This window comes from Haemaphysalis longicornis, unplaced genomic scaffold, assembly GCF_048455015.1.
Source record: "Haemaphysalis longicornis isolate Haplotype H1 unplaced genomic scaffold, Haemaphysalis longicornis Haplotype H1 scaffold_10, whole genome shotgun sequence".
Taxonomy (NCBI): domain Eukaryota; kingdom Metazoa; phylum Arthropoda; class Arachnida; order Ixodida; family Ixodidae; genus Haemaphysalis; species Haemaphysalis longicornis.
This window is the reverse complement of record NW_027526204.1, coordinates 78,689,161-78,716,926: the sequence shown is the minus strand read 5'-3', so window position 1 is coordinate 78,716,926 and position 27,766 is coordinate 78,689,161. Positions and strand designations below refer to the sequence as shown.

The following is a 27,766-nucleotide window of genomic DNA, read 5'->3' as shown; positions in this document are numbered from 1 at the left end:
AATCTTAACAGTGAAACAACAATGACAACTTGCTTCTTGAAACAACAATTTTATTTTCCCCTAAAACATAAAAAACGCAACAACATGGCTATTAGCAGAACAGTATTTGTAGCAGACGTACAGAAACAGGTGGAAATATTTGTACAGACTAAAAAATTTGTGGAATAAACCCCTATTAACAACATATGGCACGTGTAATGTCTCCAAAAAATATGACTTACTTTCGTGACACATATAAATGAAAAGGGTTGTAAAAAAAGTCCAAACACATTTATAAGACTATGGTTGAGCAAAAATGTGCATTTGTAACGGTAAATGCTGAACTAGCTCAACGGTAAATGCTGAACTAGCTCAATGACAAAATATACCTGCTTCACTCCCTTCTACAACGCTTTCATCCAAACAACATAAAAAGGCTCATAGAAAAATTATGCATAATGAAGCTTTTTTTTCGATGTTTTGGCATGTGCCATTATATACAAAGCAAGTACACCTCCTAATGCTGATTTTCTGTACGTACAAGTAAGCTTCATTTTGAGCTTCCTAGCAACTTTGCGTCAAGTTCTAAAGTTGTACAAATTGACGGTGCCTAATGTATGGAGAATGAGTGATTTGTACCATGGTGTGGAATTTCACCTCCCTCACCCACACCAATCAAAGAAATGCCCCCTGTGCGAAGCACGTCCACGCTATCATGGGAAAAAATTTGTACAACGCGAACAAGCGAGTATCCATGACATTCAAAAACAATTCATACGAATGCCAGTTCATACATGAAGCAGAATGACAGTTTGATAGGAAACAGCTATGATTTACAGCTTTTAGCTGAATTCACAACTGTCTAATGTCATTCTTTCGAGATAACCTAGCGTCACAGCACTTCACGACGGCAGACTAAATATGGGTAATTACTGGACACATGGTTTTCCAAGACGATTGATTGATTGATTGTAGGGTTTAGCGCGCCGACGCAACGCAGGCGATGAGGCGCGCCGTAGTGGAGGGCTCCGAATTAACTTTGACTACCTGGGGATCTTCAACGCCCGCCGAAATCGCGTAGACACGGGCGTTTTTGCTTTTCGCCTCCATCAGAAAAGCGGCCGCCACGGCCGGGAATTGAACCCGCGACCTCGTGCTCAGCAGTGCAATGCCTTAGCCAGTGTTCCAAGACGAGGCAATGCATTTGCAGTATGTGGCTTAAATGCACCATAGCAACAAACACAAATCATGTTTTTGCTCAACTCGAACCCTGTGCCCTGCACGGGCTTCAGAGATTTCTATCTTTTTTATCCCTTATCTTCAAGTTCTTATGGTTGATTTCATCTACCAACACAGTTGCCCAGTAAGCAACGCAGTGGTGCATTTTATAGAACAAAAGTTGTTCACCCAAACATGCCAAGTCACATTATTTGCTTTTTTTCAAACATAAATTAGCATCTCTTTTGTTCCTTTTTTTGCCACTGGAATTTTTTAAAATGCTATATAAATAGAAAATGCAAGATCCCAAATAACGATTCAGGAAATAAATCAGAGGTGGCGATGCCTTACACTGTTTCGGGTTCATTTTTTCCCAAGTTATCGCGTAGTTTGTACCGTAAATTGTATATTTGTGAACTTGACTCACTAATCTAACCATGTAAACCAACTTGCTAACTGACCCGCCGCGGTGGCTCAGTGGCCAAGGCGTTGTGCTGCTGAGCACGAGGTCGCGGGTTTGATTCCCGGCCGCGGCGGCCGCTTTTCTGGTGGAGGCGAAAAGCAAAAACGCCCGTGTGTACGGCATTTCGGCGCACGTTAAAGATCCCCAGGTGGTCAAAATTAATCCGGAGCCCTCCACTACGGTGCGCCTCATCGCCTGCGTTGCGACGGCGCATTAAACCCTACAATCAATCAATCAACTTGCTAACAGCCGTCAGTGTCCCTTTAACATGAATCTGTAGACAGGTAGATAGATGACGTCGTTATAGACACTGCCTCCAAAGGCACAAACCATACTTCTGTACAAGAAGTTTAAACTACGACAATGTAGTCAACCATTGAAGAACACGTTGGCACGGAGCAGAGTACCACACACATAGACATTCACACGAAAAAGCACCACATCACCACCAGTGAGCACTCGACGCAATGAGGGTGACTAGGAAAAGTGGCTCCGTTAAAAGCAGCAGATGCATCGTCCAGAAACATTGATCGGAAAGACTCGTTGATCGAGAACACCTTTTAAAAACAACTACCAAGGCTGATCACACACTTTAGCATTCATCAAAGTACAGTCTTTCGGACAGTATTTTCATGACTTGCTGCGTAGCACCCCACAGTTTACGATGCACTTACAGAGGCAGGGTGGCACATTCTACGCTTGTCGCTGAAGCTTGGCTAAAAATGTGCTACAATGCAATGTCCAGGTGGTCCAACAATAAAAAAAAAATGTGCAATCACATTCACAAACGTAAAGGTAATGTGGCAAGGTTGACAGCACAGAAAAGTCATGAGCCTACAAATAAAAGCTGTTGGCTTCTCTACTATTGGCTTCAGTAAAAGCTGTTGGCTTCAGCTACTCTATGTTCGTTTATTACATGAAGAAGAAAAACGATTTCGGTGAGCGGTTATTAAAGGGATCCTGCAACACTTACCGTCGACTACTCGGAATGTATTTTGGGGTAAAGTCTATTGTCCTAGCAATCTCCTCCCGCAAGAATTATGAAAATCTGTTCACTATCACCGAAACTATGTGCGATGAAAAATCGCGCATAAATGTTCCCTCTCAACTCAACTGCGGACAACGCGACGAAAGCTGCGCGCTCTCTCCCGGAGAGGGGGGCGGTGCGCAGCGTTCTGTTCGGCGGCCTTCGATATGTCATAGGCCGGGGAGTTTCGTCCTTTTCCCCGCAACGTACACGGGTCTATTTCCGGTCTGGTGCCACAAAAAAGCAGGCATGGTGGCCTGCTCGCAAGCAAGCGCTCAGGCTGGTAGGGCGTTTTTGGAGCAATAAACGTTTGTTGTTGAGTGGGCTCGTTGAAAGTGGAATATTTAGTTTGTCACTCAAACTCCGCGCGCACTCAAAACAAAAGAAACACCAAAAGCATGCGGACAGGTTCAGCCATAGAAGAGGTTCATACACAGCGCTGACGACGGCTGATCGACACAGGAAATGCCAGAATTTAGCCGCGAAGTTGATCAGCGACAGCCAACAGGACAGCCAGGACAGCCATGGCCCGATTGACGTCGCAGAGGCCATGCCAGGGGTGCATAATGAGGAGAATTGAAGAGAGAGCGGTCGGTTTTTCCGAGTCTTTCACGGCGATTTGCGCGCTTACCACTTCCCGTGCACGTGTAATATTTGGCTCGGGTGTTCCTGCAAGTCTAATATAAACGTCGCGCAAGTTTACTTGCACTGCACGAAGAGTGTTGCAGGGTCCCTTTAAGAGCGCACTTTCAGCGATAAAACGATGCAGCCACGAAGGACCCGGCTTGCTTGGACGTGACTGCTGCGACAGCGATGATAACCGTTTATGACGCTCACATTACGGCAACAACTACAGCAACATAAAAAGACTCTGCAAGTGCCAAGAAACAACGCTTACAAACAGTTAAAAAAAATACGGCACAACAGGGAATGGGTATACCCTCTGACAAAATGTGTTGGGCGCATGACTCCTCACTTCCCCATTTGCACCACCTGCTACAACCCAGTTCATGCTGCCTTTTTAAACAGGTTCCACACCTCCTGAGTACGTCCGCAAGTCAGCTTCACAAACAGAAGCCCCACAGAGCTGTTCAGTGTAGTCTAGCTGAGGCAACGAGTCTTGCAAGAGATTGCTTGTTCAGAAACAACACTGTTCCACCGCCTCAGTCACTCAGTGCGCAACCTCAACTGCAGAATGCGGCACGCAACACAAAACACGTCGCAGCCGAATTTTGGCACTGAACCACGCTTCAAGCATGCGTGGCCAAATACGATTTGCTTGAAACGAGGCACATTCTGCCCTAAATTGGCCACAATGGGATTCTGCTAGTGAACATGGCACTAAGGGAAGAAGTAAAAACGCTTGCGATCCTCTGTCACTTGAATCGTGGCTGACCCGTTCTACTCCTAGGTCGTACCGCCCAGAAGAATCTCTGCCGTTTCTCGATTAAAAAAAGAAGTGCTGCAACAACCCCATGAAGCTTAGAAAAAGCTTCATGTACGCACAATGCCCACATATGCATAAGGTGTAATTAACAAGTGAAATTAAATTTCTCGCGCTATTACCCGGCGTATGACGGTGAGGTGAGCGATTTGACAACTGCCGATGAGCTCTCGTCATGAAGCACTGCTTTGCTTCCACCAATCTGCTACTCTTTCGTCGCTTTGATGAAAACCAAGCTCTGGGAACACACAGGAAGCTCTTTCTGGGAATTCGTTCATGCTTACGCAAAGCAATGCGGAAAAAAGCACTCTGCAAGAAGGGGCTCCCAATATTTCTCCCTCAAGGAACACGGATGCACCAATGTGTTTGTAAGTACCCACTGAGCATTTGCGCAGCTTACAGCAAAGGTAAAAGAATTGGTGCAGCTTACACTAGCCGTACAAGGGTGGAGAAAGAGCAGAGCTGGTGGCGTCGAATACCCGGCTGTAGCAGCTCACATGCATTTCACAACTTGCCACTGAAAGTTCTCCACGACTGGCAGGGCCGGATTGTTTTGTACGCAGGCTTTCAAATCTCTCCCAAAGTGGACCACGTTAGCGTGTGCTAGTACCCACGGCAAGTGGCTTGGCAAAATCGGCGTCTGTAGCGCCAACTTCGCACCTGTGCTCCCCACTTCAGGCACGAATGCACGTGAACTGGTGAGGAAAACAGCACGCGAGAGATCACGCCACAAATGCTGGGCAGAGTGTTCTCGAAGGTCGAGCTGGCCGACTCCGGTACACGCTCACGTGCGCTCGGTATTTTTTCTTTTGATTTTTTTTTTGGTAACGCCGGATGGAAGAACTAAAAGCTTCAACAGCTCTGCTGTTAAAATGTAAAAACAGTCCACAGCACTGTAGCCTGCTGTAACAAGCATAGAAATAAGAAAATGTCAGATGCGAACAAATCTGCAGGTTTCCTGTGCAGATCTAAAGAGACTTCACGTAGCTTCCCCTTCCAATGTCGTTTGTGGAAGTGTCGCATTCTTGGATCTCAAGGTTATGAGCTTATCAGTTGAGCAGAGAGCTTCATTTCTCGCAGCAGCTTTGCTTGGGGAAAATGCGCGATCATGTGTATACTGGAAGCTACAGAGCCGAACATCATCAGCTGTCCACTGTTTCCCACGACAGTGGTTTCGTAAAAAGATATTCATCTCTGAGAAGGTGGATATGTCTGCTAAAGCAAAACAACCTTTCTGCGCCAGATCACGCTCTGCCGAGGCCTGAAACCAGTTGCGGGACTACTTTCACATGCTGAGAAGTATAACTCACCCCGCGCCAGCGTATGCATCCGCCTCTGTTTCTAGCAACAAACCTGTATCTTCAAAACGCACTTTTTGTTCTGTTTCACTGAACAAAACTCAACATTACTTAAAAAGACAAGCAACTTCTCTGACAAGCCCAAAACCCAATACCACGAACATCAGAAAAATGCTAAACTTATTACTATTTGCCCATGTGTGCCCACGAAAAAACTTTGTTCGTTAAAAATAGGCTACACTGTACTGCACATCTTTGTATGGTGAAGTAACTGCCACGATGGATCAGTGGCTAACAAGGCTATGAAACAAAATACAACCTCATCCAATTTGAAAGCAAGAACCCAACTTGTATTATGTCTTTACGGCCCCTTTAAGGCGTATTTTTGAGCTCAAGGACACGGTTTCAATCCTGGATGTGGTGGCTGCTCTTCAGATGAAGGTGAAAAGCAAAAACACCCGTGTGTTGAGATTTAACCCTTTCACTGTCGAGTGTTTTTGGCCAGGGCGCACCCCCAGTATCGGCTTGGTTTCCGGAATATCAGGGAAGGAGCATAGTGATTCAGCTGACTATGATATCGTCCGGAACGTAATGTGTCGAAAGGAAAAAGCAAGGGTGAGAAATCACCTTTCTTCCAGATATTTTCTGTTTGCCGTGCACGCTTTCGGGACAACGACCCCACCGTTTCAACATCAGAATCTGACGCCGTGGAACTCACACCCCCTTCCTTGGATGAGAAACTCTCAGAATGCAAATCCAAGCTCGGTTCGTATTCGGATCAGACTCGGAAGAACCATCGCCATTGCCCCTGTCCGCAGTTGAAGGCCCCGCGCGGTCAGCCATCCGAAAGTAACCACGCGCATGAAGGGATCACTATCAGCCTGCACTTTGCACAGAAATGATGCGTTGTGAAATCATGATGGCAGGTAGAGATAAAAAGGGGATACAACATTGATACAACAACGTCGTTTGCTGCTGACAGAGGCAAGTGAGGGTGCGGCAAGTGAGTGAAAGCCGTAATTGATTCATGTTTCAGTCTATTGGAGAGGCAACGGTGCACTGGGCTTACCTGGTGCACCATAGCAGATGCGGGAACAGAAGAATAATAAAAAAAAGACAACCTAGAAACCCGCTGTGGATGGCACTACAACCCCAGCACCCGTAATCATACGCGTGCCGCATGGTCACTCATCCCGACAGAGTACAGCGTGTGGAGCGACCATGCCGCACAGCAACAAAGGGTGGGCCTGGTCGCTCCGTACTCTTCAATATACTGAGTATTGAGCTAGCGAGTGAAAATACGAGCTACTAGAAAGATTCGACAGATCGTGCAAACAGTCCAGGTGCGCCAGCTTTGCGCTAAGGTGCTAATTTTTTAACACACAATGGAGAACGCACCGGTGTGTCATTGACACTACAGAGGGGAAATGCGAAAACGTACCGGTACGTCAGTGACAGCTTAAGGGTTAGGTTCATGTTAAAGAGTGGTCAAAATTAATCCAGAGCCTCCAATACAGCACACCTCACAGCCCAGGAGTAGCTTTGGCACGTCAAACCCTCAAACTTGAATATTTTGTTTTGTGATGCTAGAAGCGACGGCAGCTGTCATTGAGCTTGTGCCTTGCAAAGGGCGGCGACTCCAATGGTGAAGCTTGCTGGTCAGTGGGGAACAGTCTTTTAAAGGGACCCTGCAACACTTGCCATCGACTACTAGCACTGTATTTTGAGATAAAGTCTATTGTCCCAGAAATCTCCTCCCGCAAGAATTATGAAAATCCGTTCACAATTAACAAAACTACGCGCGATGAGAAATCGCGCATAATCGTTCCCTCTCAACTCGAACGCGGACAAGGCGACGAAAGCTGCGCGCTCTCTCCCGGAGAGGGGGGCGGCTCGCGGCGTTCTCTTCGGCGGCCTTCGATATATCACATGCCGGGTAGTTTTCTCCTTTTCTCCGCAACGCGGAGGGGCCTACTTCCGGTCTGGTGCCACAAAAAAGCAGGCATGGGTGCCTGCTCACAAGTGCGCGCTCGGGTTGGTTAGGGCGTTTTTGAAGCAATAAACGTTTGTAATCGAGAAATCCCGTTCAAAGGGAAGTATTGAGCTCATCACTCAAACTCCGCGCGCACTCAAAACACAAAATAAACGGCAAAACTGTGCCTACAGGTTCAGGCATAGAAGAGGTTCGTACACAGCGATGACGACGACGGAAATGGGAGAATCTAGCCGCGAAGTTGACCAGTGACAGCCGATCGGGCAGCCATGGCCTATGTGACGTCCCTTAGGCCATGCATAATGAGGACAACTGAAGAGAGAGCGGTTTGTTTTTCCGCGTCTTTCACATCGATTTGCGCGCTCACCGCTTCACATGCACGTGTAATATTTGGCTCAGGTATTCCTGGCAGTGCAATCTAAACGTTGCGCAGGTTTGCTTGCACTGCTCAAAGAGTGTTGCAGGGTCCCTTTAAAAGTGCATTCAAGAGTCTGCCCACAGTTTCAGTCGTCCGACGGTTGGACCGGGACCGGGACCGTCGACCATGGAGTGTTCTAGACGTCCTTCTCGCTGTCGTCATCGTCCTCGTGATTGGTCTCGCTGATGCAGATCCACGTGCCGTCCCGCGACTCTTTCCACAGAGTCACCTGCACAGAATTGGCAACTTAACGACAAAAATCACACATGTATGCTGATCACAGCCACCATAAAAAAAACGTACCATCCCTTTCTAAAAGTAGTTGAGTTAAGCGCAAAAGCTTTGTGACATCAAGACTGCATCAAAAGTGCGTCAAAAGCTTTGCCACAAGTGCGTCCAATCGATCGTAAAACGTTTAAGGACCCAAATCGCAAACGAAGAACAAACCCATGTGACAATTTTTTGCACACTAAGTAGACACATCCACAAACAATCTTTGCACACTAAGTAGACACATCCACAAACAATCTAAATGTACTATACCGATACGTGGTTTATGAGATAAAGGTATGCTATTGTACTTCTTCTTCATGACCGATGCATGCATTGTCTTTTCTATAGAAACGTTCCTTTTTTTTCGCGATTTTCAAGTAACCGTTTTGACACAATGGATGCCCGGTTCCACCTACAGGCTGGTATGTCTAGAGATCGTACCAGAGCTTTTCCATCGACCAACCGGTCTGTGGGGAAATGCATTAACTTTTTTACAGGATGCCATCGGTTCCACTACGAAAGCTTTCACTTTAACACACACAACACAAAATTAGAACCAATCTAGACCAGTCTAGGTAAGTCTCGACATAGCAGACTTCATGCTAACAAATAACCTAGTCCAATTAGTCCAATCTAGTTATTAAACTTTGACACAGCCGACTTCACGGTAAAAGAAAAATAAGACCCTCAACAAGACAAGGTGAGATGACCCACTGACCCACATGTGACGTGTGCAACACACTTAATGTCTATAACATCAAGTTAGTTACCCCAGACGACTGTGGATGCAAACTTTTTACAAATACATTGCGTACAAAAGTGGCGGGCTTCTAGACTTCAGAACACCGCAGTAGTTTTCTTCAAATCCTTTTCAGGCGAGGCAGCATAAGGCTTGAAGTACGGAAGCTGTGTTATAGACAAGTGTGTTGCCCTCTGTACCTATGCAAATGCACAGGACCTTTGAATATCAAAATAAATAACTCGATATTTGATTCAGCTTCAAATTGCAAAGCACCGATAGGATATTTGGAATAAATTTTCAGAGTATTTCAAAGTTCGAAAACATGCACCAACACTCTCCGCTGCTGGCCACAGGCTTTCCTGCAGCGCTCCGGTGTCGCGTGGCAAAACGTCAAAACGAAGGTGCTTCTTGGACAACCTTACCTACGCGCTTGTTTGTTCACACCGCGATAGCGCGGTTGCGCTCAGGCGGCCCAAGTCAACGCTCTCTAGATAAGACGGGCCACCTTCGTTTTGTCATAGTCCCCGGCTCGCCAGATTTCTGATCAAATGATGCGCAAACAGATTGTTTTTTTCGAACCAGTAATGTTTTTACTTTGTTCTTCTATATGGGACCAAAAAGAAATAATGACTTCGTCTAGCTTCACGCTCAAAGCTTTCTTAACAACCGAGCATTGACACAGCGGAACTTGTGAAGCCGGTTGGCCATGCACATTTGTCATCATGCACTTGTGCCGATTTCGGCTTCAACCCTTTCTATACGTTTATATTAGGCAAGACATGACTTTCTCAAAAACCAATCTACAAGATTCTTGTGGGTGCGTGCAGAGCCATGTACGGCGCAAGTGCACACAGAGACAGGAGCAGCTCAAGTGCATTTTTAAAAGCAACATTCATGAGTTGACAGTACTAGAAAAGGGCACCATGTGAAAGTGCAAAGCAGAGATTATACCACCGAGCTTTGAAGGCATTCAGGGGAGGGCTTACGGATAGGACCAATTTTTCATGCTTTGTGTTGCCTTGTATGCTGTTTTTTCTTTTTAACTGACACGGAGGTTTATTGAACTGCTATTTACATTTCTTGTTCATACAGAAATTGTGCTAATCATATGGCCATCAAAATATAGAGTCATATCCAAATTACACTAGTACACCGAAGCACTCGTAATTGAAGCCAATACACGAGGTAAAACCTTCACCCATGTGAAATCGAACATCGATAAAGCTAACAGCGGCAGGACAGCTTCTTCCTGCATGTTTCATGCCGCGTAAAAAGTTTAAAAATCCCTCTTACACGAGTCTTTTATTAGATCTTCGGGCCAGGTACTAATGCATGCTTCAGAAACTGTAGATTTTGAGGTTTCTTTATTTGAAATTGCTCAATATTCGCTTCAATTAAAAAATGTTCGCTTCGATTCGCTACAACTTGAAACGAATTGTTACTCACTCTGTACTAACTTTGAAAGAAAAAAAAACACTATTTGATCACCCTTAACATTTAGCCTTGAAATACAGAAGAACGTTCTTTTGTAATTTCCATCATTGCAGAGACTCTGGAAAAGGAGAAGGCGCGGCCAGCAGGCTTTCTTGGAGGTGCCCAGAGAAGAGGCTCCCGGAAAATTCCAGTCCCGCTCACTTTATGGCTTTATTCTCCACGGAAAGGGGGTGCATTATGACGGCAGTTGTGGAGCCCCTTCTCTTCCCAAACACACTCTCCGGTGGCGTGCGGCAACTGCTCCGCATCTTCCGTTAGAATTTAACACTAAAGTCGAACACGTATACGACGTGAATATCAAACAATCTATTAGGCCCCTTGGGGAACACTTTACGAAGAAAAAGAACATCCGTACACGCCTAGTTCACACCCATCCCTTCAAAAGCGGATGAACCCTGTCAAATCTTCCAGCAAGACCCCATGGGCTTTTTCTCCCTTTTTCAAGAAAACTTTAACTTTATGCTAAACGTTGTTTTAAATCTTTATGTTCAAACTTTAACTTTTGGTGAATTCATTCATTTTCCCAATAAACTGAAACTGAACTCCTCTACGGTGGTCCCGCAACAAGAAACAAGGAAAAGACAAACAGAGGCAATAGCAAGGAGAGGTGGCCACCACTCAAGACGCTATTGTCGCCGCCGTATTTATGTTAACACCTTATGTTAAGGGCGCAGATGGGTCGTTGGGACCAAAAAAATCGTTTCCTGAGAAATGGCATTTTTGGCATCCACGGCCATTTATGTATCAGTCTGCAAATTTCCTGATCAAAAGGCACCATATTTTATTGTAAATAGCACTTTACAGTGCACTCTACAGCTCAGTTCACGCAGACTTCAATGGGGAAAGGGCACTTTTCTTGCAATGCAAAGCTAGCATTACGCCCTCGGAAATATCAGCACCCAGAGCAGGTACAACTGTAATTTGTTTTGCTTCTGATATCTAATTATGGGGAGAATACAACATTAGAAACAAAGTTTTGAAATTGAGGCTTTGGAAAATTATTACTGTGTTCAATTTATACCACCTGCGAGCCATTTCTGGCAGAGCGCGGGACGAGTGAGGTTCAGTGTGTTCTAAAATGAACAAAAAAAGCTAAATCAAAAAAGTTCTTCCAACACTGTATTCTTTAGTCATTTGTCTGCCTAGCCACGGGGGGTATGGAATGGTTATTCTGTAATTGTGAACAAAAATAATGGCAATTAATCATAATTATCTCTAAAAATAATCTACTTGCAAGAAATCTAATGGCAGATTTGAAATCAGCACGAAAAAAAAAAACTTTTAATACTCCGCAGTTTCATTAAAATTGGTGCGTAATAAAAATAGCTTTCCGACCAGTCTGCCCCCTCAAACTTTGCGTAATTTATTTATTCGCCCGACAAGCTAAAACTGAACCCCTCCACGGGGGTAACGCAACAACCAATGAGGCTAGGGCAAACAGAAGCGACAGCGAGAAGAGGCGGAGGGCGGAGACGTACGTTGTTGTCTCCCCCGGAGGCCGCCAGAACAGAGCCCGTCAGGGACCAGCTGATGAGCCAGACGACGTCGTCGAAGGTCCCCAGCAGCTGTGGCAGCCAGCCCCCTCCCGGCTGGCAGGTCCACAGGATGACCCGGCAGTCCTGGGAGCAGCTGGCGATGCGGCCAGGCTGGCCGGCCGCGGGACTCCAGGCTACGTCCCGCACCCAGTCCGAGTGGGCCTCGAGCTGGTGGGCCTCCTGCCACTCACCTCCGCCCCCACCCACACCGGGCTCCCTGCGAGGAAGAGCCGTGCAGTTTCGTACTACAGTCGAACCCCGCTACAATGAACTCGGCTTTAACAACATTTCCCCTTCAACGAAATATTTCCGATTCCCCGTCAGCCAGCCATAGAAGTCAGTGCAACAAAGTCCTCGCCACGGCGAGCCATTTGTCTGGCTTGTTCTCGCTTCAGGAAAATTTTTGCTCGGCAGAACTGGGTTTGAACATTTGTTTCATGATAAAATAAGCCTAACCCCAGCCGTCTGTAGCTTTTTAAACATTCACAGTGTTAGCCTCACCAAAAACGAGCGTCGTGAGCCACCACCACTATCAATAAACAAAAACAAATGCATAGATGGATGCCATCACTAGCAGGTGATAATGATGTGGTTGGCCGTATTTACACAAGGCGCAGGCCCGGTCCGCTAAGATAGAGCTACAGCCAATCCATATCCAGTTGAAATCCTGCGAATGTGGCGTGCTGGTGCTGCACTGTCATGTATGTCATGTGAGCAGCTGTCATTGCCGTTTTCCTTCTATCCTTCCTCATTGTCAATCGCAAAAATAATGTTTGTGTGTTTAGCCTTGAACCCATGTCATCCTATCTTAATTGCGAGTGCACTCAGCTTGCCTGCCAAGGTAAAATGCCCGCGCGTGCCCAGTCAGACGATAAGATAACTGGAGCTGCTCTTCCTGCAAGTGAGAGGGGGGCTTCCGACGACCTAGCGGCTATCTGCAATAAATCAGCTCTGTAGATATGCGTTCTTGTACAGCAGTTCTTGCTACTGCACTTCCCCCCCCTCTTGGTAAGGCAGCCTTTACGTGCAGTAAAAAAATGTCTCCAAATCAAGCTGTAAAGGTGGTTGGAAAGTGAAGCTTTGAACGACACCCACGATTGCCCATGTGATGATACTTGAATTCACACATGTGGCTCTAAAAAGAGCGAAACCAGAGATTCTGCCTGCCGTTACCAAGAATTCGCAGGGGCGGCATCCCGAACACCGAAGCATCTGCCACGGCCGAGCTAGAGCAGTGGATGCCACTGCTGTAGCCGGGCCGTGCATCGGCGGGAATAGAACGGAGAGGAGCGTCTTTTGAAGGGTGAGACAGCGGAACCTAGCCGTCCTGATGTGCTAGCTTGGGGGCTACACCCCCGGGCGACACAAGCACAGACACCGAAACAATTTGGCATGTGAGCTCAGTGATTCCCATTTATACCGATTTAAACTAGTTAGTTTAGTAAGAATGAGAATTGCAAGAAAGCTGGTGGAACTTTTATAATCACTATTTATCAGAACCAGTTGCTCCCTTCACCTTTTGCAGTACCTCTTAAATCACAACCGAATAGGTATTCACCAATTTAGAAAACGAAGCCCCATTCGTGGCAAGCAGTGCGCAAAAGGTAGCGTTCCTCCAGTGGCCAGATGTCTGTATGTGGTCTCTACATTTTCTTTTCCCGCCCTTGAGACCAATCCTTAAAGGGGTCGTGAAGAGATTTTCAAAAAAACTGTGTTGTGTGTGCGCTTATAACCGTGGAACCTTGATAAACAAACAATGCATACCCGTTTCGTCGTCCGATATCGGAAAATAGGTAAATAAATGCAGTTACGGTTTCACCGAGGCTTTCCTCCTCAACTCGTGAAGTGACGTTTCAGTAAGTCAGTAAGCAGCCAATCACAGTTCTCCCTCGTCTGCACAATATGTCGGCATAGGGCGGGCTTGCAAAGGGTCAGATAAAGCTACAACATCGGCGCCATGATGAAACTCGCCCTGCAACTGAACGGGAGACGTCTGATCTCTGATACGACTGATCAACATGGTCGAACTTTCAGTCAACAACACCGGCGAGTGGCGCAGGCAGAAGTAACCACGTTTAATCTAAACTGGGCATTCGTAAACTGTTTACGCTGCTTTCCACGAGTCTAAACTGTCGTTTTGCTAGCCGATATTCTTGCACAAGTTTGCCAACGTCTGTCTCACGTAGCCTGTAATGTGAGTTGCGCGAACGTGAAACTTCTGACCTGACGAGATACATGACCGAACGCTTAAAATGAGAGTTTATTACATAAACACGTTTATCGAAGGAACTTCGAGTAGTCGGAACTTAAAACCCACTCATTATTCACTCATCAAGCGCAAGAATAACCAGCAAGAAGCAGCGATACAGCGCCGAGTCCCAACATCACGCAGTTCGACGATTGCTTTCTTGTTTCCTGCAATAAACAATGCTGTTAACGCTGTTTTGTTGACTGTATACGCTCCGCTTTGGCTTACTGCAGAAGCGCTCAACAGTAAGTTGGCGGTTAAAGCTCTGGGTAGATTAGAATTTATGAAAACACGACAGACTTCTGGGTTACAAATGCGAAGAGGCTTTTATACAGCAGTTTTTCGGCGCGCGCGCATCCCACGGCGATAGTGTAGTGGATAAAGTGTCCGACTAGGCTGGCCGTAACGTTGGGCTGGCCCGGAGGCCGCAAGTTCGAATCGCACACGGGGCACTTTTTTTTTTTTCCTTGAGCGGACTTGGGCCATTTCATACAAAAAGATAAAATTCCGAAGAGAATTCGGCAAAAGAACGTGAAATTCGGCAGGGAAACTGGCTACAAACTGTACAAACACCCAGTAGGTCTGAGTTCTGCTGCAATGGTTGCCAGACAACTGAAGCGGTCACGACACCGCTCACGTGGATAGAAAACTGTTTTTTGGCAACGAATAAAGGAGGCATTATTTTTAAAATATTGGGTTTGCAGATTTGCAGAATAGTATACACAAAGAACATTGAAGTGCGTTGAACTCTGGAATGTACTTCACATGACGTCATTCTAGTTGCGCTGCCGACCGCCGTGCGCGCATAGTCGCTTGCGATGCGCCTCAAAACGAGAATTTCAACGGCGCCTCCTAAATTCCAGAAGCAATGAATTGTGAAAATATTTGGGATTTATGTTCTTAAAAGGTCGTTCAAGCAGACAAAATTAATCAAAGACAAATGCATTTTCTCTTCACGACCCCTTTAACATATCTTCACCGTACGACCGCTTAATTCCGTCGGGTGCGGGTTACCCAGGAGGTGCTGTTGAACAAGTTAATCAAGCCATGCGAAGGCAGCGCAATGAACGCGAAGCTGCGTGAAAACAGGACCAAAACAACCGTCGCTAAAGCAGACGACAAAGCTGTACCGCCGATGCGTCCGCCGCCGAGCAGGCACCTGCGTGCGGGGAATGCTCGGTAAATTCGCCGTGCCATCTACAGTGTGCACCGTGAGTGAAACCAGTGCAAAAAGTGCTTTCCGCACTCTGGTTTTACGCTGTAAATAAAAGTTTAGCTTGATTTTATTTCCTTAGTACCTATATTAACTTCGCCAACTCTTCTCCCACCCTTAATTGGCCTTAGATTTCACTACTAGTGCACCAGTCAGCGAGTGCGCTTGTGTGCAGCTACTTGGACTTCGAGCTTGACACAGTCTATAATTGACAAACTAAAAGCACATTCTTCCAGGCACAAACCTGTTGTGGCTTAGTTTCAACTGAGTGAACCAACTGCGATGACCCGGCGGTGGCCGGCCGACTAAACACTGGTTCGACCGATTCTGTCGGAGGGTCGGCGAGCTGTGCAGTAGAGCAGTCAAGCCAAGCCAAGCCATCTCGTTTTGAAATCGTACGAAATGTCATAAGAAATCGGCAAGGAGGATGCAGAGAGGACGAGAGAACTTTTGAATTGATTTTTCTACTGAACAAAGTCGCGTAAACGCAGTGAGAGTGGTCGAAAAATGGCCTAGAGCTTCTGCTAGCAATCCCGCAATGTTTACAAATCACTTCAGTGTCCCTTGAATGCGCGATTGCACTTAATATGTAACATCATCTTCTTTTTTTTAAAAAAAGGCTTAATTTCCTAACAGCAGAGCTGTTGAAGCTTTTAGTTCTGCCGTCGAGCATTACCAGAAAAAAATAGAAAGAAAAAAATACACAGCACACGTGACCGTGCGCCTCGTGGGGAGCACCCAGCATCGGCCAGCTCAACCTTTGAGAACACTCTGCCCAGCGTTCATGGTGGGATCTCCCGCATGATGACCTCCTCGCCAGTTCACGTGCATTCGTGCCTGAAGTGGGGAGCACAGACACCGAGTTCACGCTAGAGACGCCCAGTTCGCAAAGCCGGTTGCCGCCGGTCTTAGCGCGTACTAATGCTGTCCACTTTAGGAGAGATGTGAAAAGCTTCATACAAAATGATCTGGACCCGCCAATCAACTTTCAGCGGTAAGTTTGGAAATGCGTGCCTTGTGTTTCCGGCGCGTTACAAACAGACATGGCCCCACCGCTGCACTGTTCTACATCTTTCTCCCTCAGATGACCACAGTGCGATTGATGAGGACTTCGGTGTCCTGTCTGATTCTTCAAGGGAAGAAAATAGTGATGACGTTTTTAAGGCCGGTGACTCTGAATTAATTTCAAAATACACCACAAATAACCCAGGTATGGGGAAATTCATGATGGAGAGAGGAATGGCCAATAAAAGATTATTATCGCCCATACAATGTTTTCCCAAATACTACTTTTCTGTTTTGAACATAATAATTATGCATTTCACACCATATGAAAAACTGACAATTTTTGAAGATAACTGAATGGTTTAATGAGCCCTTAAGGGGTTGAAGGTTGCAACACTGGACAAAGCTGCTACCGGCATCGCATGGCCTAATCAAGCAATGCCAAAGAGCACCGTGTTCGTTTCCCTCAATGTAGTCCTGTGCACTCTTCCCCAACTGTCAAGCCAGGTCCGTTATTCCATAATGAAAAATGTTCCAGCCCGAGAGCGGGAGACTCACTGGAGGCGCCAGATCTTGACGAGGTTGTCGCAGCCGCCTGTTGCAAACTGGCGCACTCCAGTCCACGCGCCCGCCTCACCCGCCGGGTCGGAACCCTCGGCCGGAGCCCAGCTCACGGCGTTGCAGCCAATCTGCACCGCAACAGCACACCACCATGTTCAGGCGGCACATCTACTCAGAGCTACTCAATAAACATCATGACCGTCACCAGCCTATCTACGCCCACTGCAGGGCAAAGGCCTCTCCCATAGATCTCCAATTATCCCAGTCCTGTGCTTAGTGCGACCAATTTATCTCCGCAAACTTCTTGATCTCATCTGCCCATCTAACTTTCTGCCACCGCCTGCCACGCTTGCCTTCTCTACGGATTAAGGGCAACATTAAGGGTAACAGAGTGTACCCCTAGAGACTCAATATACACCAGTTGCAAAATTGCGAGGTACATGAGTTTGGGAGCGGCTTTGGGAGCAGGCAAAATTGCCTTTTGTAGCAGCCTTGGAGCAGCCAGAAAAGTTGTTCGAAAGGGGCTGGCGCTGGCTGCTGTGCTAATCCCCTGCCAATTAGGTTTTATATATTTACCTACTACTATATTAGGCATTCTACCGTGCACTAAAACCTACTCCGAACCAGGGACGCAATTCTTGTAGTATATCTGTAAATATCCAACTTTAGCCCCAGAGAGTGCGATGCGTAATCACGATTCAAGGGGTAAACCTCATGTGCAGTGTCGAAAGGGATCAGATAAGAGGTCTCGACTATGTCGGGTAAACGGTCGTGTTAAGCGAACTCAATGCGGGATTTCGTAAAACAAGGCGTTTGCCTGCATTTTTTCCACCGAACAGCAATTTCAGTGCGTGCAAAGGAAAACATAGCTTTGTCTTCGCCCATCACGAGGCCCAGAATAGACAAACGTACGCTGATGACTAGTACCACGAGTATGTTGAAAGGCATCATTAATGCTGTACCATCCTCCACATCAGAAAAGCTAGCCCTTAAGTTCACAGGTGAAAATGGGTATAATTACCTCATAGCAAAGGAAAACCAAATTAACGAGTGAAAGGAAAAGCATCCAAGACCCTGTTTGCACAATGTATGCAGCTACACTCATCAAGTTCACCTCCAAATAACAACGGTAAAATCTCGACGATACGAATTTCGCGGGACCACGGAAAATATTCGTATCATTTGAAATTCGTATGAACCAACACAGACCAAAAAATTTAGCACTAAAAAGTTTTCGTTTATTTTTCTTTTCTTACTTTTGCGTGAAGAAATCTGACTTTTTCCTGCTTTTTTTTTAACCTCCATGTCGCCGAGCGGTCCTTTCTGGACTTTCGAATCCTCATTTGCGGTGCCCATGGAGCGTTCTTGCAGCTGTATCGTGCGCGTTGGCGCCGCGCATGCGATATACCGTAAAATCCCGAGCAAGCGCCCCTACCCGGACAAGCGCCCCCCCCTCTATTCTCGAGTGATTTGAAATTTGCGCCAAATCCCGAGCAAGCGCCCCCTGCCTTTTTTTAACCTTTTCCAGCGCTTCACCCATTTTCACAAAACCTCTTACCTAGTTGTTTAGTATTTTCTTTTCTTTTTTTGCTAAATATTTGCATGTTAAATTACAGAATGACGCAATTTTTTGGAAAAATAAACTGTTTGGGCTTACGTATGTCTCGTGCAGTATCCGTTCCCCATGCGTAGCCAGCACACGACCGAAGCCGAAGCTGGCCGAAACGTGAGCCAGCCGGAGCCAGCATAGCTGCTGTCAGTCGCCATTTGCCATTATCGAAAAACGTGTGGACCGTCCCACGTGTGCGGGACGTAAGCGAGAAGGATGCATTCGTACACAGTGAAAAAAAAGGTTGAGGTTGTAGAATGGCATCGACAAACCGGCCGAAACGTGCACGCGACTGCGCGGCATTTCGGGATCGACCGGAAGAGAGTGCGCGAATGGGACAAGAACTTTGAAACCGTACTACAGCGCAGCTACGGAAAAGGAAAGGCACATCGGAAGCTAAGCAACGGTGCGCCTGTATTCAGTGAAGAACTAGACGACGCTCTTTTTGAATTTTTCGAGAGTGAGAGGAGCGCCGGTCGTGCCGTCAGCAACAGGCTGTTGGCTGAAGAGTCCAGAAAAATCGCGGACAACCTGAAGCTCGGGCACTTCGCAGCATCGTCGCAATACATCAAGAGGTGGAAATAAAGTTATTTCTTTTCTCAGCGAGTGGTTTACGTCCATATTGAGTTCCGGTCCGCTACCGTAAAAACTTTCGCGGGATAGGTATTGGGGGAGGGGGGAGGGGGCGCTTGCTCGGGATAATACGCCGCCATTTTGAATTTCGGTCGACGACCGAGCAAGGGCCCCCCTCAAAAATTCCTCAAATTATCTGTTACCACAGGGGGGGCGCTTGCTCGGGATTTTACGGTATTCCCGCTCGCGTTGGTGATTCCGCGCCCGCGGCCACCTGTGCCTCGGTCAGTCGCGTGGCAGTGGGAGGAGCCTGACGACTTGCGCCAATGAGGAGGCATGCACCTCATGGCGGCAGCTTCGAAGCGCTCGTGACAGCCGGCTGGCTCCGCCGGACATGTTTAGGCTTAGCACCCCGGCAGATATTTCATGGGCGCTTTCACTAGCGGCGCGGATTATGTTTTATAGCACCGTTTGCGCCCTCATTATGAGCTTATTTACAGCAGAAGAAACTTCGTGTGTGGTTTGAGCTACATCTTAAAGAGCGGTTAGAAATTTCAGGGCAGTGGAACTGAAATCAGCTCCATGCACAAGCTGGCTTTGCGAAGCTGCTGTGTGGCCCACACCTGACGCTTATACAGACCGGCAGTACCACACTAAGTTCACGTAAGAAACATTTACACTCTCGTAAATACACCACATTCGGGAACAAAGCAACTGCTCCACATAAACATGTATTTTGAACGCATACAAAGAATAAGTCACAGTTGTGCACGTGCCCCAAAAGCAGCGGTGACAGTGGGGAGTGGGCCGGAGCGTCACGCGGTCGCTTTTAAAACAGGCTACTAGGGGGATTTCAGCGGTGCCACTGCAGGCAGCACTCGAGGCGCATATTGAAGAACTCTGCCTGCTTTGACAGAGGCTGCTCAGCTCACCGTGTGGGCGTTGCTGATCTTCTTGGCGACCCAGACACCGTCCCCGCTGCTCGACAGGACAGAGACTGCCCCGTCCGAACTGGCACACGCCAGCATGAGGCCAAACTCGTGCGGGGCCCAGCAGATGGAGTTCACTGCAGGCAGAAGTGGGCGTTACAGTTTTATAAGTAACACTGTTCTGTTTATTGTTCCTCCAAAAATGACTAATCATCTCTAATTATCTCGGGAACTAACTGACTGACTAAAAATATAATAGCATTTTGGAAATCAGTGGGGAAAAAGCAGCAAGGCTGACACGTTTCACAGAGTTTGGTTCAAAAGTAAAGGAAGCTATTTTAAGAGCATTGTCACCTTTAAGTGCCTTGAGGAATTTTTCATCAGTTCGTTTGTCCTAATTACTCCTGAAGGCATCAGGACATGTCTCCAACATGTGTTTACAAGTCAAAGGCCACAACACATGCACCAAGGCCACCTTCACACAGCCAGGGCCAAGGATCGGCCCTGGAACTTTTTTTTTTAAAGGTGTTAAAGGCTGCATGCTTAACACATATTCTGGAGACCCAAGGTTCAAACCCCAGACCTAAACTTACCCAACTTTCGTCTTCAAATCAACTGATGTAGTTTTACTCTCTTTCAACCGTGGGCCACGTTATGCGGCATTGCTCGGTTACGCCGACGACACGGGATTTCCAACATATAAAGTCAATTGATGCTTTCACACTGAAATAAAAGATTTTCGAATACTCTATACTTACAATACCTCACGAATAGTGTTAGCTATTCGATTCACATAGCAGGTCCACTGTTCGAAGTACAGTTAAACCTCGATATAACGAAGTCGTACTCTTGGGGGCGCAACTTTCGTTAAATCACGAATTTCGTACAATCGAGGTTTTGATTTTACAGTTCATTTAACCAGTTATTGAGGTTTCAAAACCTTGCCCATCGCCCAGAAACAACTGCTATGTAGTTACCTCTTCACTTAAAGCGAAATTTGTACTAAAACTGGCCGCGGAAATTGTGTGAATTAAGAGTTTCAACACTCAATGTAATTTGGATAGCCGACGATAGCTCATGTGTCGTCGTTAAATCGGTGCTTTTCCGCAACGCCTCATTAATTATGATAGCAGACTAGGTTTCCACTTTCTCTTTTTTTCATTTCGTTCACTACTAAACGCCGCTGTTAGTCAATTGAACCCACGCTCATGCATTTCGTTAAATCGAGGTTCGTTATATCGAGGTTCAACTGTAATTGAATATTGCAAATTTACAAACAGAGCAATGAAAGTTGGCTCTGCCGCAAGACGTAGAAACTTTCAAGCTCCAGCGCACAAAATGCCCCTTCCGGTTGGCTTTTCCACATGACGCCGAAGCTGTGCAAAAAGCCTAAATACGTGTAAGCCTTGCATGGAACAAGTATAACTAATGCTGCTATAACTGGAACACTACTTTTGTGAACACTATAAGCAGAAAAGAAGTTTCTTGTCAATATAGGTGCATAAGAGAGGAATCAAGTGTTATTACCTGTTGGCTTGCTGCAAGGTAACACCAGCATCTAGAATGCCTAGCCTCTTTTCAATGGCTGGAGCAACTAGTCAGACATACTTCCTGTGTCTACAGCATGTTAGGGAAGCCAAATTTCTTGTTCGAATTGTACACCAAATTTTTGCTTCAGTGCAATGACATCTTGTCTCAAGCTTTTGAATTTCAATTTTTTCTATGACTGTACCATCAAACACTACCACATGAACACACAGATGGTTTATATCCCGACGGCTGAAGATTTTTTTGTTTGTAGCGGGGCTTTAGAACCTCTACACACACTAAAGAAAAGATATCCGTACCTGAAAAGATTCAATTCGATTCGCAGTCAGTCTTTACCATTTGTATTTGATTAGCAGCCCTGAATCTGATATTTACGCACCTTTAATTAAAATGCATTCGTGAGTTGCCGCAGAACGGCAAAGCTTTTCTCATGTGGACAGAATGGAGCTGAGTTAGTAGGGGCTAGAACAAACATGTATTTGGTGCAGAGTACCTTAGGACCACACAATGTCCGTCCGCGTCCATGCGCCTAGCATTTACAATCGCAAAGAATCACACAGGCACCGGCAGGTTTCGAGCGTGTGTCTGGTAGACCGGACAGAGTTAGTTTCAGTCGTCTTACCCATTGGGCTACGACCGTGAGTTAGTACCCGAGAGTCGAACGGCTTACTGCCTCGCCTCCCAATGTCCGTCCGCGTCCATGCGTGCGCACACCACCATCAAGCGAAATTCGATTTGAGCCGCGAGTTGAAGTTTCATTTAGGGAATAATCAAGGTGCAACTCACGGCTCAAATCGGATGTCACTCGGGGCGCAACTTGGATGTCATTTCGAGTCCCCCTACTCCGCACCCTCGCCATCATCCACGGAGTGGTGGTGTTGCCATTTTTTTTATGTTTTCATGGCCCCTATAACTGTTGGCCGCACCAGACTAGAGGGCTGCGGATTAATTCAAACCTTGTACCCATAAGTGTGTTCGTTCTTCCACCTTCGTCAAAAAAAAACAGCCACCGAAGGTGCCAATCCGGCTGCAATGCTGGGTAACTGTGGCGTGGTCAGCGGGGTGATAACAGCAAGTCGGGCACTGACCAGACGAGTCGTGGTCCCGGTACTCATGGACCCGCTGCCAGCCGTCGGTACCCTGCTCCGCCCAGACGCAGACGGTCCGGTCATAGGAACAGGAGGCCAGCAGGCTGCCAAAGGACGGGTGCGCCCATGCCACCTGCCACACAGGGCCCTCATGCCTGCACAGCCAAGTCAAGTCAAGTCAGTTTTATTTGCATCCCGGTGATACAGTGCGCTAAAAGGTAACGTGTGTCATGCGGGGGGAAAACCAATAGAGAGCGAGGGTCTCTTTTGCGATGAAAAATTTGTACGGAGCACAAGCGTTCCCCAGAGAACCCCTGTTGCAGCCAGTGCCACCTACAAGTTTTTAAATCTAACTAAATGGTTGTTTGACGGGTTTTATAAAACTTTATACAGTAAAAGCTCGTTAATTCGAACTCAAAGGGGACCATAAAATTGTTCGAATTAAGCGGAGTCCGAATTTGCGGGCGGGCGCTAGAATGATTCGAAATCGCGACACGCTGTGCGGGCAGAAGACAAAAAAGCCACCTCTGGACTCGTTACCACTAATTAGGCACTACTACACGTTTGTGGCAGGTGATTTCGTAAGTAATGTTTCGTAAATAATAATGGCATGCACCGGAGCACTGCCCTCTGTGGATGCGAAATAAGCTGTAGCAGGAGTGTAGCGCGTGTGCCACGCTGTTGGTTTTCTGTTTTGTCGTTTAGCATCTATAGTATATCTCATTTTTTTCGGATTTGCAACATATTGTAATCACTCTCGGCCAACTTCTTCGAGGAGTGATGAAAACTAGGGGATCATAGTTCGAATTAACCATTCTGGATACTGACGAATTCAAATTACCGGGAGTTTTTCCCCACTGAAATACACAGGGCATCGCCGGGACCACAGCGTGAGTTTGAATTAACCAAGTTTGAATTAACGAGCTTTCAGTGTATCACGAAATAAAGAAAGAAGACTTTTAGGGTCATAGAAAAGGATTAATGTAACAAACAAAGCTTCTAAAACCAACTGGTAAGCAGCGGCCGCCAGGGTCGCTGCTGACAACGGGAGTTCCTCTGCAGAAATTTCATCGCAAAAGGGATCCCCCTAATCGGCCCCGAACGACAGACACACCCCTTCTCTTCTAGTGCACTGTACCGGTGATGTGGAAAGGCTCAGGCAAAAATTGAACAACTCTCATTTGAAGAAACCAGAGGGTACACGGCACACATCAAGGGAGCACCTAAAGCCCTGATGTATACACAAAATCAAATGAAAGCCCACCAACCATTTCAAACTTCCCGCCAAATCGATTTTGAGACACTGATAGACAGACACACAGTCTTGCCAAAATTTCTCCGCAGGAGTTATCCGATAAAAGCCTTCTTTAAAATGTGACATTAGTTAAACGCACTTTTTTTCTCCCACGACGCTCACTATTGTCATGAGTGCTGCACAATTCCCCAACCACAGCACTCACTTGCAATAACTGAAGCAACCATTTTTTTCCCCGCTACAAACAATTCCCTAATCTCATGGCACCTTGCCCAAAAGATTGTGGGGTTTAATGCACCGAAACTACAAAGGTTATGAGGCGCGCCATAGCGGAGGGCTCCGGATTAATTTGGACCACCTGGGGATCTTTAACGTGCGCCGAAATCTCGAACACACCGGCATTTTTGCATTTGGAACCTTGTCTCACAGCATGCACACTACCACATACCCAGCAGCCTGTGTGCTCCCTCGAACGGTCGTTGACGCAACGTTCTGCCTGTCTTGTCAAGACAAAAGGTTCGGCCCACTTGCCCGCGCATTGTCTGCTATTGTGGACCGTAATTAATTAACAAAACACAAGAACCGCAATTAACTAGTTCAAGAGAGTGAATTGCTGGGCTAGTTGGTTCATATTGTTGAGAAAAGGGGTTTCACCTCACTAGCACTATCGGTCGTGGGCAAACGAGACGTGAGCGCGAACTGCTAGAAGTGTTTTTAATAAGAAAAAATAAACAAAGTTGCGTTAGTGATCCCTCGGTTGCTATCACGGAAAAGGAATTTTAATTCTTATCTTTAGAGTTCAGCTCTTCACGCTGCTCAAAAGTGCGCGCGCGCAGGTTTGGCGTATAAATGTGATATGTTTCTTCCGAATAAACCAGTTGTTAGTCCAGCGGTGTTGTGTGTGTGCCTCCTCTTCTTGTCCTGCGTTCTGCTCGCTGGTTTCCCCTTTTTGCAACTAACTAAGAAAGCACGAGCCGGTGCCAGACAGCCACTGCTTTGTTAGAAGCGTTTTGCATTAGTGTGTGGGCGACATCTCTATTCAATTGCACGATGCAGAGTGAACCTTGTTTAGTACACTACCCTGACTGTTTTTCACATGCGTCGTTCCTTAGTATTTTAAAGCGAGAGCTTTCTTGGTGGCACCAATGGAGTCCTGTCAAAAAGCTAAAGCATTTCCCAGTACACAAGTTGGTCAACCAGGAAAGCTCTGATAAGATCTCTGGACACGCAGCGCATGCACGAAACCGGGATTCCATCGCATCAAAATGGTCACTTGGAAATTACGGCACAGGAACAGTTCCGTATGAGGCAATACACATACCGACCATGGAGAAGGAGCACAATAGAGTACCTTTATCTCAGAAACCATGCATCGGTATACATTTAGATAGTTCGTAGATGCGCTTACTTAGTGTGCAAAAAAATCGCCACCCGGGTTCGTTCTTCGGTCGCGATTTGGACCTTTAAAGGTTTGGCGATCGATTGGACACACTCTCAGCGAAGGCTCGATGCACTTTTGATGTGAGAAAGCTTTCGCACGAATTCTCTCAACTTTCCTAAAGAAGGGATGGTATATCTATTTCACGCACACATACCTGCGCATGGAGGAGGACGTAGTAGTACATGGTGCAAAAAGGCTGCCCTCGGCTACTCTGATTCCTTTGGCATCTGTACGCAACTGTAGGTTATACCTATGTGTGCGTGTTTTCAGTCAAATAGAAAGCCGATAGTAAGCACTTTTCAAGTGTGTCTTTGAAGTATTCATCCACCTCTTGCGGTGTTATGTGTACTCTAGCCGAGATGAATTACCTACCGATTCGCCCAACAATACATTCACCGCCGCCAGTCTCGTTTCGCCATCCATGATTTGTGGTGTTACAAATGGCAGTGCGAAAAAGTGGAGAGAGTGGCAATCCCCCACCCCCTTTTATTTTGCCTTTTCTACACTAATTAGTATACCTGCAAATTGTTATTTTCATCCACAGCGCTGTAATGCATGAATAGATATCCCAGCTTGTTTCTACACAATTTAGTGTCCCTTTAAGTGCTACATATTAGGTTCTGCTTTAAATGTTTCGATCATACCACTTGTTACGCATGCGGCCATGAAAGACAGCCTTTCATTGCCTATGTCACGCACGACTTCAGCACGTACTTTTATGCAACAAAAAATGTTGCGTTCTTTTCAGAAATGTCTTTGTCCTGGTTCCGTAGCTGCTTCAACGACTTCAACTTTTCCACCCACAAGAGTATGAAGCCGTGAAGCAGAGCAACACAAGAAAAACAAGAAGGAAAAGATGATTTCGTCGTCTCTCACACAGAAAGAAAATGATATGATCGTTTTCTCCGCAGTGAAAGTGCAAAAGAGAAAGTGTTCGCGGGGAATCCGGAATGAATAGCTCCAACACAATTGCTCTTATCAATCGCTTTGACAACTTGAACAATGCCCGCGAGGGCTCCTATCTGAAGCTTGGGTGACGCACATATTTGAAGAGCACAGCTAATCACTCTATCAGATCAAGGCCAAGGCTCAACCCCCGTGTTTACGAGCGTCACTTCGAACAGCAACGGCATCAGGGTGGAATCCTGAGCGCGACACGAACCACCCTCGTCCGCCGTCCCATCAGGCGACTTCCCGAGCGGCGCGCGTTGACAATTCACTCACGCGAGGCAATTGACACGCAAATTCGCACTCACCCCGTCAGAACTGCCAGGAGCTTCTGCGTTCCGTTCTTGATGTCGAAGACCTTGACAGACTTGTCCGACGAGCAGGTCGCCAAGCGTGTCCCGTAGAAATCGGTTTGGGCGTCGTGCTAGTGCGGAAGAAACGACACGCTGGGTTACCAAAGTGCAGAGCGAACCTGACTTTTTTTTTTTTAATGCATGTGTCATTGCTTTTTAAACAGCCCCACAGTGGGTCTTTCTTCATTGCTTATTTTTCAGCAGGGTGAAAAAAAAAAAAAATCTACGTAAATACGACCAGCATCAACTATCTGACGAAAAACGCGCTTTCAGGATACAAATGCAACACGTGTGAAAAAGCTCATCACTTACCACCATGTCATGATGAGCTGTGTCAACGGTGTTGATCAGTGATGCCTGCATGTCGCCGAAGGAAGAGCAGAATTAAACACAAGACTCTCTTGCTCGACTCTCGACGTCGCGAATGTCTTAGGCACAGAGTGAGCTAGGCTTGTTAATCAAGCTCAAAAACGCGTTTAGACGAAGATAGTTTTGCAGGGTGATTGTTCTGCGAGCGATAAAACAAGCTGAGTTGGAAGATAAGCGAAAGGGCGATAGAGTTGCGCGGCCTTAACAAGCCGAGATCAATGACCGCTGGGGCGAGTTTGGTGCAGACGACGCTGAGCGACCATCAAGGCGCAGACGGTTTCCAGATGTCGGGCCGCCGCGACGCAGTAAACAGCGCTTGCGAAATTGGTGTCGTACCATGTTTTGGTGACACTTGCGGCAGCGATCTCGGACGCTTCGACTGCATGAGCCGCCCAACCGCACAGCAACATGCGCAGCGAGTTTGCTTTACAACACGCCTCCGGTCCACATGGTAAATGCGTGGCACGTTTCCACACATGCTCGACGACTCGGCGCCTGAGAAGTTGACAGGTTGCCGCATGGGTTACCGCATCGACCGACGGGATAAGTATCACAAGTGTGATGCTTTTAAAAACTAAATTTTATAAATAGACATAATATAGCATAATTTTGTAAAATAACACTGCCTATCTATAAACAAAAATGTACTAAGAAGAATATGCGTTTTGTAATTATTAAGTTTCGGTTTCGGTATTGTTTTTTATTGGTGAGTTTTGCAGTCGTACGTAGTCCAATCCGAATC

At 46.6% G+C, this 27,766-nt stretch overlaps 1 protein-coding gene across 2 annotated transcripts; it reads right to left on the bottom strand.

The window, feature by feature from the left end:
- Positions 1 to 33: 33 nt before the first annotated feature.
- Positions 34 to 27,547, bottom strand: LOC144158815 (uncharacterized). Of its 2 annotated transcripts, XM_077689968.1 has the most exons (8): positions 27,361 to 27,547; positions 26,968 to 27,012; positions 26,611 to 26,726; positions 22,659 to 22,813; positions 20,026 to 20,159; positions 16,909 to 17,039; positions 11,828 to 12,101; positions 34 to 8,069 (listed from the first exon to the last, which is right to left on the bottom strand). In XM_077689968.1, the coding sequence occupies exons 1-8, from the start codon at positions 27,361 to 27,363 to the stop codon at positions 7,977 to 7,979; spliced, it is 951 nt and encodes a 316-aa protein (XP_077546094.1). In that variant the 5' UTR covers positions 27,364 to 27,547; the 3' UTR covers positions 34 to 7,976. The 2 variants fall into 2 exon arrangements, with proteins under 2 accessions (XP_077546094.1, XP_077546093.1); XM_077689967.1 differs by lacking the exon at positions 27,361 to 27,547 and having other exon boundaries at positions 26,968 to 27,349.
- Positions 27,548 to 27,766: the final 219 nt, after the last annotated feature.